Below are 13244 nucleotides of genomic sequence, written 5' to 3'. Positions count from 1 at the left end.
GTCGACGACACATCTCCCTCCTCGCATCACACAGGCAGTGACAGGCTGTCAGCTACAACTAGTGTGGCTTCGACATGTAGTTTTGTGCCACTGTACAGCAGAAACTGAATGATCACTTCATCTTATCTGTGGAGGAACTTCTATCGGCACATGAATAACATGTTTACACCAGCGACACTGCTTTCTAACGCGACAGCATGTGTTTCAGTTGAATTTAAAGTTGTGCAACTTGTGTATCTGGAGAACGTCTCAGAGAAACACTACATTCCCCAAGAAAGTGACTTTCCTGTACTGACTGATGGTGTCTGTGGACATTTACAGACATTCCTGGTTCGCAACACTGAATTTCTGTCACCTCTCTAGGATAGATAGCGGTTAGAAGATGGAGACGGATCTGCGTGTGCATCCACCACATTTAAGTTTTATGTTTCTGTGTGAGCGCGAGTGACTTACCTTCCGTTATGCTGATAAAAATCTTCCTCAAACTCTCGGATGGTCTTCCTCATCTTCTTCTTCTCTGCTCTGGCCTTCCACAGCTGTTCCAGCAGCTCTGGCCTGCAGGACGAGGACGTAGTTACTCACGTTGTCACGACATCGACACCGCAGATAACGTTAAAGCCCAGAGAGAAAGTAGAAGAACATGTCTTGGCAGACATGAGATGCTTTTAAATCACATTCGCTCGCTCATTCCTACACTGAGGCCCAAAAATACCTCAATGTGTGGAAGTGTTGTCATCATTAATCATTGAGCCACACAGTTAGAGGCCAGAGAGAGAAGTGTGGCAGGAAGTGAGCTGTGAGGGAGTGAGGGGTCCTTCATCAGGACCACGAGAGACATGCATGTGCAAACCTGAGCTGATGGAGATTAAAGGTCGTGTGAGTGTGTGTGTGTGTGTGTGTGTGTGTGTGCGAGCTGAGTCAGCAATGTAGGAGACAATCAGAGCTTTTCATAATGAAAGGTTGATCATTAATAAATATGCTTAAAGAAACTACTTTAAAAAATGCATGTGTGTGTGTAAGTGTGTAAGTGTGTGTGTGTCTGTGTGTGCGTGCGTGTGCTTACATGGACGAGGCGTTGGAGCTGGACAGCCGCAGGTCGAGCGCCAGCTTCCCCGACCCCTCCTCCGTCTTGGCTCTCATTGGACAATCGCTCTGCCTGTCGGGATGGTTCTGGCTCCTCCCTGATCCTTCAGACGAGGTCACGAGGTCGACGGCCATGATGACCTCAGAGCTCTGCATCTCCCCGCCGCTGCTCTCTCCTTCCTCCTCCTCGTCGTCCTCTTCTTCCTCCTCCTCCCGCTCCTCCTCCTCCCTCTTGTCTTCTTCCTCTCCTTCCCCCTGCCCCTCCCCTTCTCCTTCTTTCCGCTCCTCCTCCTCCTCCTCTTTGATCTCCTCCCAGAAATGAGCGGTTTCGCCCTCGATGATTGGTTGGAGGGTCTGACTTCTTCTCTTACTGGAGGGGGACACCTGGGGGAGAGAAGGGAGATTAAGACACGCATGTGTGTGTGTGTGTGTGTGTGTGTGTGTGTGTGTGTGTGTGTGTGTGTGTGTGTTTGCACTTGTTTAATATGCAGTAAAGGAAGAATGACAATAACAAGAACAAGAGAGTTACTATTTAGTACACCTAGCTGATGTATTACAGGACTTGTAAGAAAATAATGGCTAACAGAGCGATAGATGTAATGTTGTGTTTGTGTGCACGTACTGTAATAGGTGTGATGCTGACTCTGGTGAGCATCTGTTTGACCAATCTGTAACGATCGTAGAGAGGCTTCACCACCAGACGCTCCTCTCTGGTCACCTGAGGGAGAGAGAAACAGGTCACAACAGGTTCAAATGTGTGTTTCAGCACAGCGTCACAGGATTTAGGACGTTTGGTCACTTACAGGTCGACCATGCAGGCCCTCGTAGTGCAGCAGGTTCTTCTGGAGGACCGTCTTCTCACAGGACAACTGCTCCTTGGTCATCTTCTGCAGAGACACACACAGCGCGTTGTGTGATGTGTATCACTTGTAAACACTCAACGTTTTTATGTGACGTCTCCATGTTTAACGCCAACACAAAACAGCATGGGATGATCCAGCAAAGTATCCGCTCCCTTCATTCGCCTCTCATTTTCACTCACACATTTCTTGTTTCTGAAATGAGCTCCTGTGTATGCCGACATGACGAGTATTTGCATTTTTCTGATTACAATTCTATAAAACGGTGCTTTTACATTCGACCGTGTTATCTCCTCTTTGAAGCAAGGAACGATGACTTAATGACACCTCTCTTTCTATTATGTAAAGCACTGGTCCTGTTATTATTCCAATGAATCCAGTTTCTAATCAACAAAGCTTCAGTCCCGATAAGAATGATCTGCTTCTAACCTTGATGTCATCAGGCCAGCCGTCCTCCTGCTTCTTCCCTTTGACCCTGTGCTGGATCAGCTCCAGTGTTTCCTCCCTGGTGGGGCCCTGGCCCTTCATCTCTCCTGCTGCGTCGTAAGCGCCTTGGTCCAGCGTGGAGCCGAAGCTCTTGGGTAAGGTGTTGCTCCGGGGGCGAGTCTGGGGGCCGAGCTCGCTCTCTGCACGGTGTTTGGCATCTGGGGAAGGAGGAATACAGCGATGAGGGAGGAGGAGGAGGAGAGACAAACACACGGGGGAGGAGGAGATAGAGAGGGCGGAGCACGGAGGAAGGAACCAGGACAAGAACGGGGAGGAAAGCACAAGTCTTCAGACGACACATAAAGTACCATTCACTGGACGATCAGACATGCAGCAGTCTGACAGACAGCTGCGTGGCTTAAAGTCAGCCAGTCACAGTGTGAGGACACACACACACACACACACACACACACACACAGAACAACAACCCACACACACCACACCCGGTCATTATGCCTTAAGATTTGTCTCACAGTATTTGGCTGCACAAAACGTTTGAGTCGGTCTGGTGGTTATCGATAAATAAGTCACCTTTACTAATATACCAGTGTGTATACATGACTGTACTGAGATGGTGCGGTTCGTTCAATGTGAAAACAACATGTATACATAGATTGAAGGTATTATGTAAAGATTAGTAGCAGAATATATATGCCCGCAGTGTTAGGAAGTCATAATTATGAGATAGAAAGTCAAATAAGTCAAAATTAAACAGGAAGATCTCAGTCGGCAAAAAGTCAACGCTAAACACACTTTTAAACACCCAGATTAAAAATAAAAGAAGTCGTTAGCACGTTGCCTCACACTTTTGAGAGACACCACGTTAAAATGCCTCGTCCCAACATGCGGTTTGAACAGGAAAAACACGAAACAAAGAAGCAAGACGCTCTCACAATGCCGCCTCTGTCAGTAGTGTATGTAATGTCTACTTACTGAGGGGTTGGTACTTACTGAGGTGATACGGTCTAGAGCTCAGGCCTGAGTAGGGGTGGAGCGGGGGGGTGAGTGTGTGATGGGGGGGTGAGCAGATAGAGGAGGAGGTGGGAGGGTAAGGGGAGGAGGGAGCATGGTGGCGTCTGTATGAATGGAGCAAAGCCTGGTGCCTCAGCGTGCTTCTGGGTAAAAGGTGGTGCTGGCGTCCTGGTTGGCCGATCAGTCAATCAATCAATCAATCGGTCGGTTGGGCGATAGGAGGAGGAGGAGGAGGAGGGAGGAAAGTGGAGAGCGGGTGCTCGCGTTATTGATGTTTTTCAATTTTGATTTGAAACAGAGAGAGAGAGAGAGAAATGTTTCGGCCAATGCGTTCTCCGACAGGGAGAGCCGCCACCTCCCATAGAGAGGGCGGGCGCGTGTCATGGGGTTCCTTCAGTTTGGTGAAACGATGCACAAGAGACGCGTCAAAGTTTAGAAACTATGTACATACTTCAAGATATGTCATATTCTACACTCTGTGCTTCAAGCAACACCAAGTCTATCAAAGAGCAAACAACTTGCAGCCTGACTCCTGATCCAAAGGTTGATTTTTTATTTCCCAGATGTTTCAAAATATTAAGCATCTGTTTATGTATAACTCAAAGTCTGATCCATCGTTTCACCTCACTGAATTCACTGCTGATGTAATGAATGTGGGTTCACAAGGACGCACCAGCACACTGGAGGGTGGGAGCCACGCATGTGAGAGCCACGTCAACCCCCTGGCATGTGCGTGTCTGCATGTATTGTGTTAGACCAGCACGCATGCAATGTTGTTACAAAGGTCAAAGGTTAGGAGTGGGGAGGGTCAAGCTGTCCAGCATGGAACAGGATGGCACATAGACACTCTAACCCCGACACACACACACACACACACGCAGGCACGTGCGCACACACACACACACACACACACAAATTCCCGTTCACAGGAAAAAGAGCCAGTTGTTCTACCTTTAATCTGCCTGCGGATCTTTGTGAGGTCGGTCATCCATTTGAGGACTTTGGGGTTAGCTGCCTTGTCTCCGTGAGAGGGCTGCAGGGAGAAGAGGGAGCGAGTCAGCCACTGAAGGTCACGACATTGACACAGAGTTCACAACATCATCTTAGGCACTGCTTTTATATCAAAGAGACTTGTTGACAGTCTTAAAGTATCTTGTAGTTCAAGAATGAAGAGAGGAGGAGAGCGACAGGGAGAGAAAGGTCATGGGGTCATGTTCATCTGAGGCCATTGAGGACGAAGGACTGATATTTAGTGAATAGCTTTGACAATGTGCAGGATTTCTTCATTACTTTTTTGGATTGCTTCTTAACACTTAAAATCAGATAAAAACCAGCATATATTCAAGCGTCAGTTGACATTTCTATTTGTACCTTGTAGTTCCTTTCCTTCTCAAATTGCTCTTCAAACTGCTTAATTTTCTTCTTGAGGTGCTGAAGCTTCTTGGTGAGCTGATGGGTCACTGAATCGCCTCCTCTCATCGCCTCTTTGGAGCCAAATGATGCTCGCCGTGGCCTGGAGTGACAGAGGATGCATAAAGATGGATGGAAACAACAGATTTCTGCTCCAGCTTGCAATGAAATGACTGCGGGTGTGATTCCAGACCCACACACAGAAACAAGTCAGTAGTGCGTGAGCTGGATGTCTGCGCCTCCTCGTACCTCTGTGCTTTGGTGGGGGAGGTGGCGTCCGGGTCTTGCTGCAGGAATCGCTGGGCGCCGTGCGCGCCAAAGTCGAGAAAGCGTCGCGCCAGGAGGTGAGGGTGGGAGCGGGAAGAGGAGGGGGAGGCATCCCGCCCTCCCTCCTCCACGTCCTCCTCGCCGTCCTCCTCCAGCAGCAGAGGAGGGAGAGTGATCATGCGGCCGGCCAGCGGGGAGAGCTGAGCCTCGCCGCTCTCGCTGTCGTCCTGCCAGGATTTGATGGCGGGGACGGGGTCTGGAGGGGAGGACAGAAACAAAGAGAGGAGCGAATCAGAGCAAGTTATCCGACGTCAGGAGAGGAGGGAAAGAGGAGACAAATGTAATAATTAATGTGATGAGTGTAGAACACGTGAGGTACATATCAATCAAATTCAACACGGGACAATTAAACAACATTCATTTTCTTCGTCGATGCCCTGCTGAGTCACTATCGGCGTCCTGACCGTCGGCGGTATGCTAATGAGCCGAGTCAGGGTGAGAAACAGAGAGTCAGAGAGGAAAGGTGTCCGGATCAATCCGCCAAGCAAACCTGTCGCAAAGCGGTGAGAGCAGAGAGGAAGAAAAAGAGTCCGCCAGCCTTGTTAGAAGAGTGTGTCGCATGCCAGGACCGATGATCATGATCAGTACGCACACAAGCAAAGTTAAACGTGTCATAACATATTAATAAGGTTTCCAATCCAAACCACCGAGCAACGACCATGAAAAAACAATCGAAGGGTACTTTGATCAACGCTGCTGCTGTTCTGCCTCAGTGTTCTTTATAAAAGGCCCCAACACAGAATGGGGTGTGTGTGTGTGTGTGTGTGTGTGTGTGTGTGTGTGTGTGCGAGTGTGGGGGGTTAACCTGCAGCTAAGTCAGCAGCAGAGGTGGCAAAGAGCCGACTGTGTGGATGGGACTTTCAGAACGGAGGGACGACACACCCAGCGGACGCTGACGCTGTTGTGTGGCGGCTTTGTTTGGTGTAGTAAGCATTACAGAAGTACTGTGGGATCTTTGAGAGAGTGGAATATGTTGCATGTACATGATGCGTTCTCATTTCCTAATTTTAATACTACAATGGGAATAGTTAATGAATAATGCTAAACGATCAAAAGAAGGCTTCAAATAGAGCCTGTGATCGGTGATCAGCCATAAAAATCCTGATCGAAGCACCCTTATATTTAAAAAAATCATTGCGGATGGTAGACATTAAACTACTCACCGTGGCCTTCTTTTTGCAGATGCAAACATGAGAAGTCTATGGGAGGGAGATGGAGATGGGAGGGGGGTGACACTGTTTGGATGGAAGGAGGACAAGAGGGAGGAAGGAGAAGTAGACAAAGAAGAGGGAGAAGGAGACGACGACGACGGAGAAGGAGGAGAAGAAGAGGAAGAAGTGGAAGAAGAAGAAGAAGAAGAAGAAGAAGAAGAAGAAGAAGAAGAAGAAGAAGAAGAAGAAGAAGAAGAAGAAGAAGAAGAAGAAGAAGAGACAGAGAGACGAGGAGCTGTGAGGTCAATCATTCATAACAACTTCACTCTTGAGCTTTCATTCAGTCAAGGAGGTTTTACTCGATAACTAACAGATTTGTTGCTGACAAATCAACGTTTTCTGTTTCTGACATTACACTAAGGATGTTTAAGTTTAACAGAAACATCACTTGTATATGAGTGACTTTGTATCTTGAACTGTTGAAAATGTTTTTAAACATTGGACTTTTGCTTTCAATTCCGTGTTTTACCCAAAAATAAATAAATCACATTCAAATAGAGAAGCATGGGAAGGGTCCGTTTTGAACTTTCACTTCTGTAATCCAGTGACTGGACACGCCGTCTCCTACCTTCCCATTGGCTGTCGGGGAAGAGCTGGAGGTGGGGGTTGTGGCCAGAGTTTGGTTGGCATGGCGACAGGTGGTTCCTGTTGGTCTTGCTGGTGTTGGCGTTCTGATCACACGAACCCGGATCCTGAAGAGGAGGAGGAGGAGGAGGAGGAGGAGGAGGAGGAGGAAGAGAAGGAGGAGGAAGAGGAGAAGGAAGAGGAGGAGGAGGAGGAGGAAGAGGAGGAGGAGGAGGAGGAGGAGGAAGAGGAGGAGGAGGATGAGGAGGAGGAGGAGGAGGAGGAAGAGGAAGACGAGGAGGAGGAAGAGGAGGAGGAGGAGGAGGAGGAGGAGGAGGAGGAGAAAGAAGAGGAGGAGGAAGAGGAGGTGGAGGAGATAGAGGAGGAGGAGGAGGAGGAGGAGGAGGTGAAGGAGATAGAGGAGGAGGAGGAGGAGGTGGAGGAGGAGGAGATAGAGGAGGAGGAGGAGGAAGAGGAGGAGGAGATAGAGGAGGAGGAGGAGGATGTGGAGGAGATAGAGGAGGAGAAGGAGGAGGAGGAGGAGGAGGAGGAGAAGGAGGAAGAGGAGGAGGTGGAGGAGATAGAGGAGAAGGAGGAAGAGGAGGAGGTGGAGGAGATAGAGGAGGAGGAGGAGGAGGAGAAGGAGGAAGAGGAGGAGGAGGAAGAAGAGGAGGAGGAAGAGGAAGAGGAGGAGGAAGAGGTGAAGGAGATAGAGGAGGAGGAGGAGGAGGAGGAAGAGGAGAAGGAGGAGGAAATTTGTGCGGCGGAGAGAGAACTTCATTAAAAGTGAAAGCAGAACAGATACTGGAACATCAAAGTGACGTAATATTTTGCGTTGTAATACAAATGAATCTAAAAGAAATGAAATCAACCTCGACATGGTTTTAGTGGCAGCACACACACATTCCCACTCATCGCTACTCACACAGCTTCTGGTGTCGGTCTGAGTCTGCTCCATGTTGTCACAGGGCTGATTGTCCTGCCTGAAACCAGAGACAGGAAACTTAAGATCAACCAGGACTAAAAGTAAAGAGGGAAAAATACCACAAATATCTTCCAAAATTGTAATTTGTAGGAGACATATGCCTCAGATATTTACTGCTCAGATATCTGATTCATTACTATGTAAATAAATGAAGTGCAAACACGTACTAGTTACAGCAAACCAAGTCACTTCACCTTCACTGACCTTCAAAATCTTTGGCTTTGAGCTAAATAAGAAAACACTTTTGGACGCACTCTTGGCAGAACAATTTCATGATGAATTTGGAGATCCCAGAGTACTTTAGTCATAATCCTTCAACCCCATTTGGAGTCACAGCTTCAACATTTGTTACAACTATAAATCTATACTGTCTCTATTGATTGCTTCATCCTGTAACTCTGACCTTTTTTCCTCTGAACCAATGTGAAACTGAATGTAATCATTGGCTTCCTGAACCGCCTTCACCATTTATCGCTGCGTGACACAGACAGAACGGTACAATAAGTGTTCTTGATCGCGATCACAAGCTGGAGGTGTGACACAGTGTGACCTGTCAAACTACAAGGGAGTGCAGTGTGAGTTAATGTGTGGTTTGTGCTCGAGAGAGAGACAGAGATAGTAACGGCCTGTTTCAGCGTAAAAAATGAGCCCCGTCTGAGACAGCGTGTCCAAGTGATTTGTAAACGTGAGGTTTCAAGTGATCCGTGCAATGCCACATTACTGCACTTATTAAAGAAGTTAACTCCTCTCTGGGAAAGAAGGAAGTTCTCTTTTCACATCATTAAAATTCACGAGGCGCCAAGCTACTTGTGCAGTAGCACACACATCTATGTAACCTGTCCAAATGAAGCTCAAAATGTCTGTCATGGTGCTTTGCTCTCGCTCTGATAATGTTGGTTGTATATTCTTGATACACGGTGAAACGTAATGTTTTGAAAGCAAACTGACAGTCCAGCGAGCTCACCTGGCAGTGTTGATGTTATTCTCAGCATCTCTGACGGCCTCTGCATCCAGGTCCATACCCGAGCTCTCCTCCAGGGCGGCGCCAGAGTCAAATGAATCCTGGAAAAAAGCAACGGCAAGAATTTACTTAACAGTTTTTATGAACAGAGATTAGAAACTTAAGAGCAGAGCAAGTGGCATGAAAAGCCACGAATATAAATGAAACATAAGCAGGTGCATTCTTACTTTTCAATTTACACACATCTTGTTTATTTTGACTATAAGGGGACATAAGGGTTTTTCTCTACTTCTGTACTTAAATGGTAGAAAACCAGCACAAGTAAATATTAAATTAAGCCCCTCGGCACATTAACACTCAGACAGTTTACACCATTAATACCAATGAGATCATTTCTTTAAATAAATACATAAAAGAGTTCATTATTATCCAACATATGCCTCGAACCCTTTAAAGTGAACACATAAAAACAAGTCAAAGTGAAGAGGTCCGTCACAACTGTTTCATTGTGCTCATCAAAACAAATAATGCAGCTTTTTTTTTTGATGATTTAGGGCTCTGAACATGATGTGTTTGTGTTGGGTTTGTCAGAAAAGAAAAGCTGGATATCACACGACTGCATGGAGAGCAGCAGGATGACTGATGAGTGAATGTGACCTGCTGCACAACCAGCACATGTTACATTGGTATTCAAACTGTGATGTGAAGAGAGTAAATGGCGGGTGTGTTTATTGTAATTTGTCATTCCTTGGTCCTCGGCTGATCTTTTTAAAGAGGTCGGCTGTTGTTTAAAGAGGTGACGGGCTTCTTATTCGTCCCGGGGCACAGCTCACTCTGCCTGCCATGCTCTCTGCTGCTCAGCCGGCACTAAAATGGTTCTCGGGCCGCTGAGGCGCAGGAGTGTGGGCACACCATCAGTGAGCGGTTTAGATTTCAGCTGTAGCCAGGCTTACAAAAAAATGTATTTAAAATAAATAGGACTACACGTGGAATCAAACGTTTTATCCAACAGGTAAATATTAGAAATTAAGAGAAACATTTGGATGGATTACGAAGCAAGGAGTCACATGTAAGACACATTTCCATGTAATGTGTCACTGTGATTTGAAAACGTGATGTCGTGAGTCGACTATGAAGCCCAGAGGGTGTAAAACGTGGATATCATTGTCGTTGATGAAGTTCATCTTTAGTCAAACCTCGTAAAGAAGTTTCACCGCTTTGACACTGAGCAGCACCTCTTTAAGTAAGTTATAACAAAACACTGCCTCTGTGACTCAGTGTATTAATTAATCAGTGGAGCCGGTCTGTTCCAGCTATTGTAACCATCAGGACAAAACAAAGATGGACAGTGCTGATAAAATCAAACATTCAGCCTTGGGACGAACCAACAGACGGAGACAGGAAGGAGGTTAGCTATGGGAAATATGCTGCCGGCCCACACAGCAACTGGCTGGGCTCTGTGTATTGTTTGTGAACGTTTTTTAGACTCTGTGTGTGTGTGTGTGTGTGTGTGTGTGTGTGTGTGTGTGTGTGTGTGTGTGTGTGTGTGTGTGTGTGTGTGTGTGTGTGAAAGAGAAACATGGATGATTCTGTGCTCTTTCTGGATGTGTGTGTGTGTGTGTGTCATTTACGTCATTATGCTCAAACCTAAAATATCAACAGTGTGTGTTTGAGCATGTGTAGGGGTTCATGTGCAGCATGAATTTGACGGTGCATGTGTGTGTGTCTGTGTACGTGTGTGTGTGTGTGTGTCTGTGTACGTGTGTGTGTTTCTGTGTTTGTGTGTTCTGTGTGTCTCCCACAAACAAACCTCTGTGTGTTCCTGGCTTTGTTGTATGCGCTGCTCGGGCTGTGTGAGCGGGGTCTCCCCTTCTGTGTCGCAGGGACTGTCCTCGGGGTCAGTTTGTTGTGCCTCGTCTCCATGACGACCCGGCTCTGCGGGCTCACTGGGACTCACCCTGGGGAACAAAACATTTAAACGTTTTTTTAAAAAGAGATGAACTTAAAACCCTGCCGCATGGTGGTGGTGCGTGTTGGTCCTATTTCGGTATGCAGCATAAAATGCCGCGACATGTTGTTTTGTCTTAGAGGTGACTGACCACTGAGCAGCTGCTCTTTTAAACATGTCGGGTTTGCTAATTAACATCACAGCTGTCAACATGTTTACCGGTAACCTGAGCCATCTGGCTGGCTCCGTGCCCTCGTACATAATGTTCACTATGACAAAAATGGTCCTCAAAAGTCATCAGATGTCCTCAAGACCACGAAGGAATCTGCGTAACGCATGTTCCTACCAGCAGGTGCAACAAGTAGAACACAACACGCTTTGCTGTACAGCGCTTTAGTGTGAAAGTGAACATGATCCCAGTGTATTTGTGTGCGAGCGTGTACTGTACAGGTGTGAAGTTGAATGCGTGTGTCTGGACTCTCACCCTTGGCTGTCATAGTTGGCGTCGATGGAGGTTTTCAGCTCAAAGAAGTGATGCTCGACTGCGGCCCGGATGGTTCGCTGGATTATCCTGAAGAGAAAAAAAACACAGAAAACACACAGACGCATTCGTCAAGATGCATACGCGTCGTCAGACTACTGTGCGTGATGATGCATTAAGTTTCACTTTAAAAAAGGCATTTTCCACACATTCTTGTGTGCTGCATCGAAGCTTCTGTGCAATCAAACAGGCAGACGATCTGTTTTTTGTTACACCTTAAAAGCTGAATTAAGTTCATCAAGGTGACCCAAGTGGACATCAAACCCTGAAAGTGTTTCATGTTGTTTCACAAAAGGCGAGCAAGGCAGTGATTTCCTAATCCATTGCAGTCTGAGTTCAAACCCGTGTTAAATACTGAGTAACAATGCAGCCCGTGTTTTCTCCACTGGAGTGAGTTTAGCTCAGCTGTAATGAGTTTAAACTGTAATCGCTCAGTTTCCCAGTGATAGTATCTACACAAGATCAAAGCCAAAGGTTTACACGGGTTTACACAAGCGCTTTGGATAAAATCTGTTTATTCAGCAGTGGCAGTCAATAAAAATGTCCTCTGAACGCCACATGAATGAATGAATGAATGAATCGATATGGAATCCTGCTTGTATCAGGGTGGTAAATTCACATCAGTTTAGTATTTATTCACAAAAGGAGACCTCTAATACTGCAGGTTGTCTTCAACCTGTGGTGGATCTGATATATTAAATAATTAATTATATTAAATGATATTCAGTTTGAAACAGAATTCAGGGCAAGAAAATGATCAACTTTCTGTCATGCATAAATTTGACAAGATGAAAAGAAACACACTTGTAATCATTTGTCCTGTAAAATATAAAATTTCCCAGAGTACGTTGCTTTTTAAAAACTGTAATCTGTATTTTAACAGTCACACAAACCAAAACCTAAAAATGTACTATATTATACCTCAAACGATTCAAACTTCTCTGACTGATCAGAATAAAAAACGATCATCTTAATGTTCTCAGAGTAATGTTTGAATACACTCTTATGCAGCTACTCTCCTCTGTACTTCTGTGTCCAATTATTGAAATGTCTCTGCATGAGATTAATTTGTGTGCTATTTTCTTTAATTATACTGAATCCTGTGAGTTGCTGCATTGTTTACCCATTTAATTAAGACCTATATTTCCAGATTAAGGTTTAGCATTAACCAGTAATGATGCACCGCTCTAATCCTGGAACCTTTTGTAAGCTTCCTCACATAATCCTACCTGTCATCGTCGACCTCTGCTAATCAATTAGCGACTGGAGCTTTAAATGAGTAACCGATGTGTTCATCTCCATGTGAAAAACGTGTGTGGCAGCGACGTTACAGTAAGAAACTGATGAAAAATGACAACATCGTAAACGCCGAATAGCCACTGAAACGGTTTCTTTTCCATTCTGGGCTATTTAAGTCCTTATTAAGTAAAAACAAACCTGTTCCAGATACGAAAGGATTAATAATGCTTAAGCTATAAACCACAGAGGACATTTATAGGCATAAAAGGTAACAGCAGCGGTCACGCTCTGACCTCGACGCACTGACATGTGACGGTTGATCCACAGGCTCTACCGAGATGAGATTTAACCACACGTGTGATCATAAAGTATCCCTCCCTTATTTACTCTGGCTTCTCGCAGGCTGTTATCTTTGTCTTTCTCCCCCAGCTCACACAGCAGTGGAGGTTGAAGACCTGGTAGAAACAAAAGACATTAACTGGGAAAACGCCCGGCTGTCCTCAGACTCCTCCACCTGCTGCTCCTGATGCGCCGAGAGTTATTGGTGTTCGCCCCAAACTTGTTTTACATTCTTTACATGTATTATTTGACATGTGTATTATTTCATCAAATCAAAATAATATCTTACTGTGTGTGGTGTATACACCATATATGTGT

The 13244-nt window shown here is 45.9% G+C and overlaps 1 protein-coding gene across 3 annotated transcripts in view; it reads right to left on the bottom strand.

The window, feature by feature from the left end:
• Positions 1-13244, bottom strand: part of fam13b (family with sequence similarity 13 member B) — a 70618-nt gene that overhangs the window by 4840 nt on the left and 52534 nt on the right. Inside the window, exons 9-23 of one of the 3 annotated variants that reach the window (XM_068593726.1) lie at positions 11292-11378; positions 10670-10817; positions 8863-8960; positions 7839-7896; positions 6918-7041; positions 6302-6373; positions 5061-5334; positions 4773-4914; positions 4353-4434; positions 3381-3569; positions 2373-2587; positions 1887-1970; positions 1706-1801; positions 1064-1467; positions 454-555 (exon numbers count right to left, since the gene is read on the bottom strand). In XM_068593726.1, coding sequence (XP_068449827.1) covers positions 454-555; positions 1064-1467; positions 1706-1801; positions 1887-1970; positions 2373-2587; positions 3381-3569; positions 4353-4434; positions 4773-4914; positions 5061-5334; positions 6302-6373; positions 6918-7041; positions 7839-7896; positions 8863-8960; positions 10670-10817; positions 11292-11378 — 2175 coding nt within the window. The remainder of the gene's footprint in view (positions 1-453; positions 556-1063; positions 1468-1705; positions 1802-1886; positions 1971-2372; positions 2588-3380; positions 3570-4352; positions 4435-4772; positions 4915-5060; positions 5335-6301; positions 6374-6917; positions 7042-7838; positions 7897-8862; positions 8961-10669; positions 10818-11291; positions 11379-13244) is intronic. The other 2 variants (XM_068593735.1, XM_068593744.1) reach the window with 2 other exon arrangements.

This window comes from Clinocottus analis, unplaced genomic scaffold (genome assembly GCF_023055335.1).
Source record: "Clinocottus analis isolate CAN_PGR_092001 unplaced genomic scaffold, fCliAna1.0.p SCAF_10, whole genome shotgun sequence".
NCBI lineage: Eukaryota > Metazoa > Chordata > Actinopteri > Perciformes > Cottidae > Clinocottus > Clinocottus analis.
This window is presented reverse-complemented; position numbering and strand designations above follow the sequence as displayed.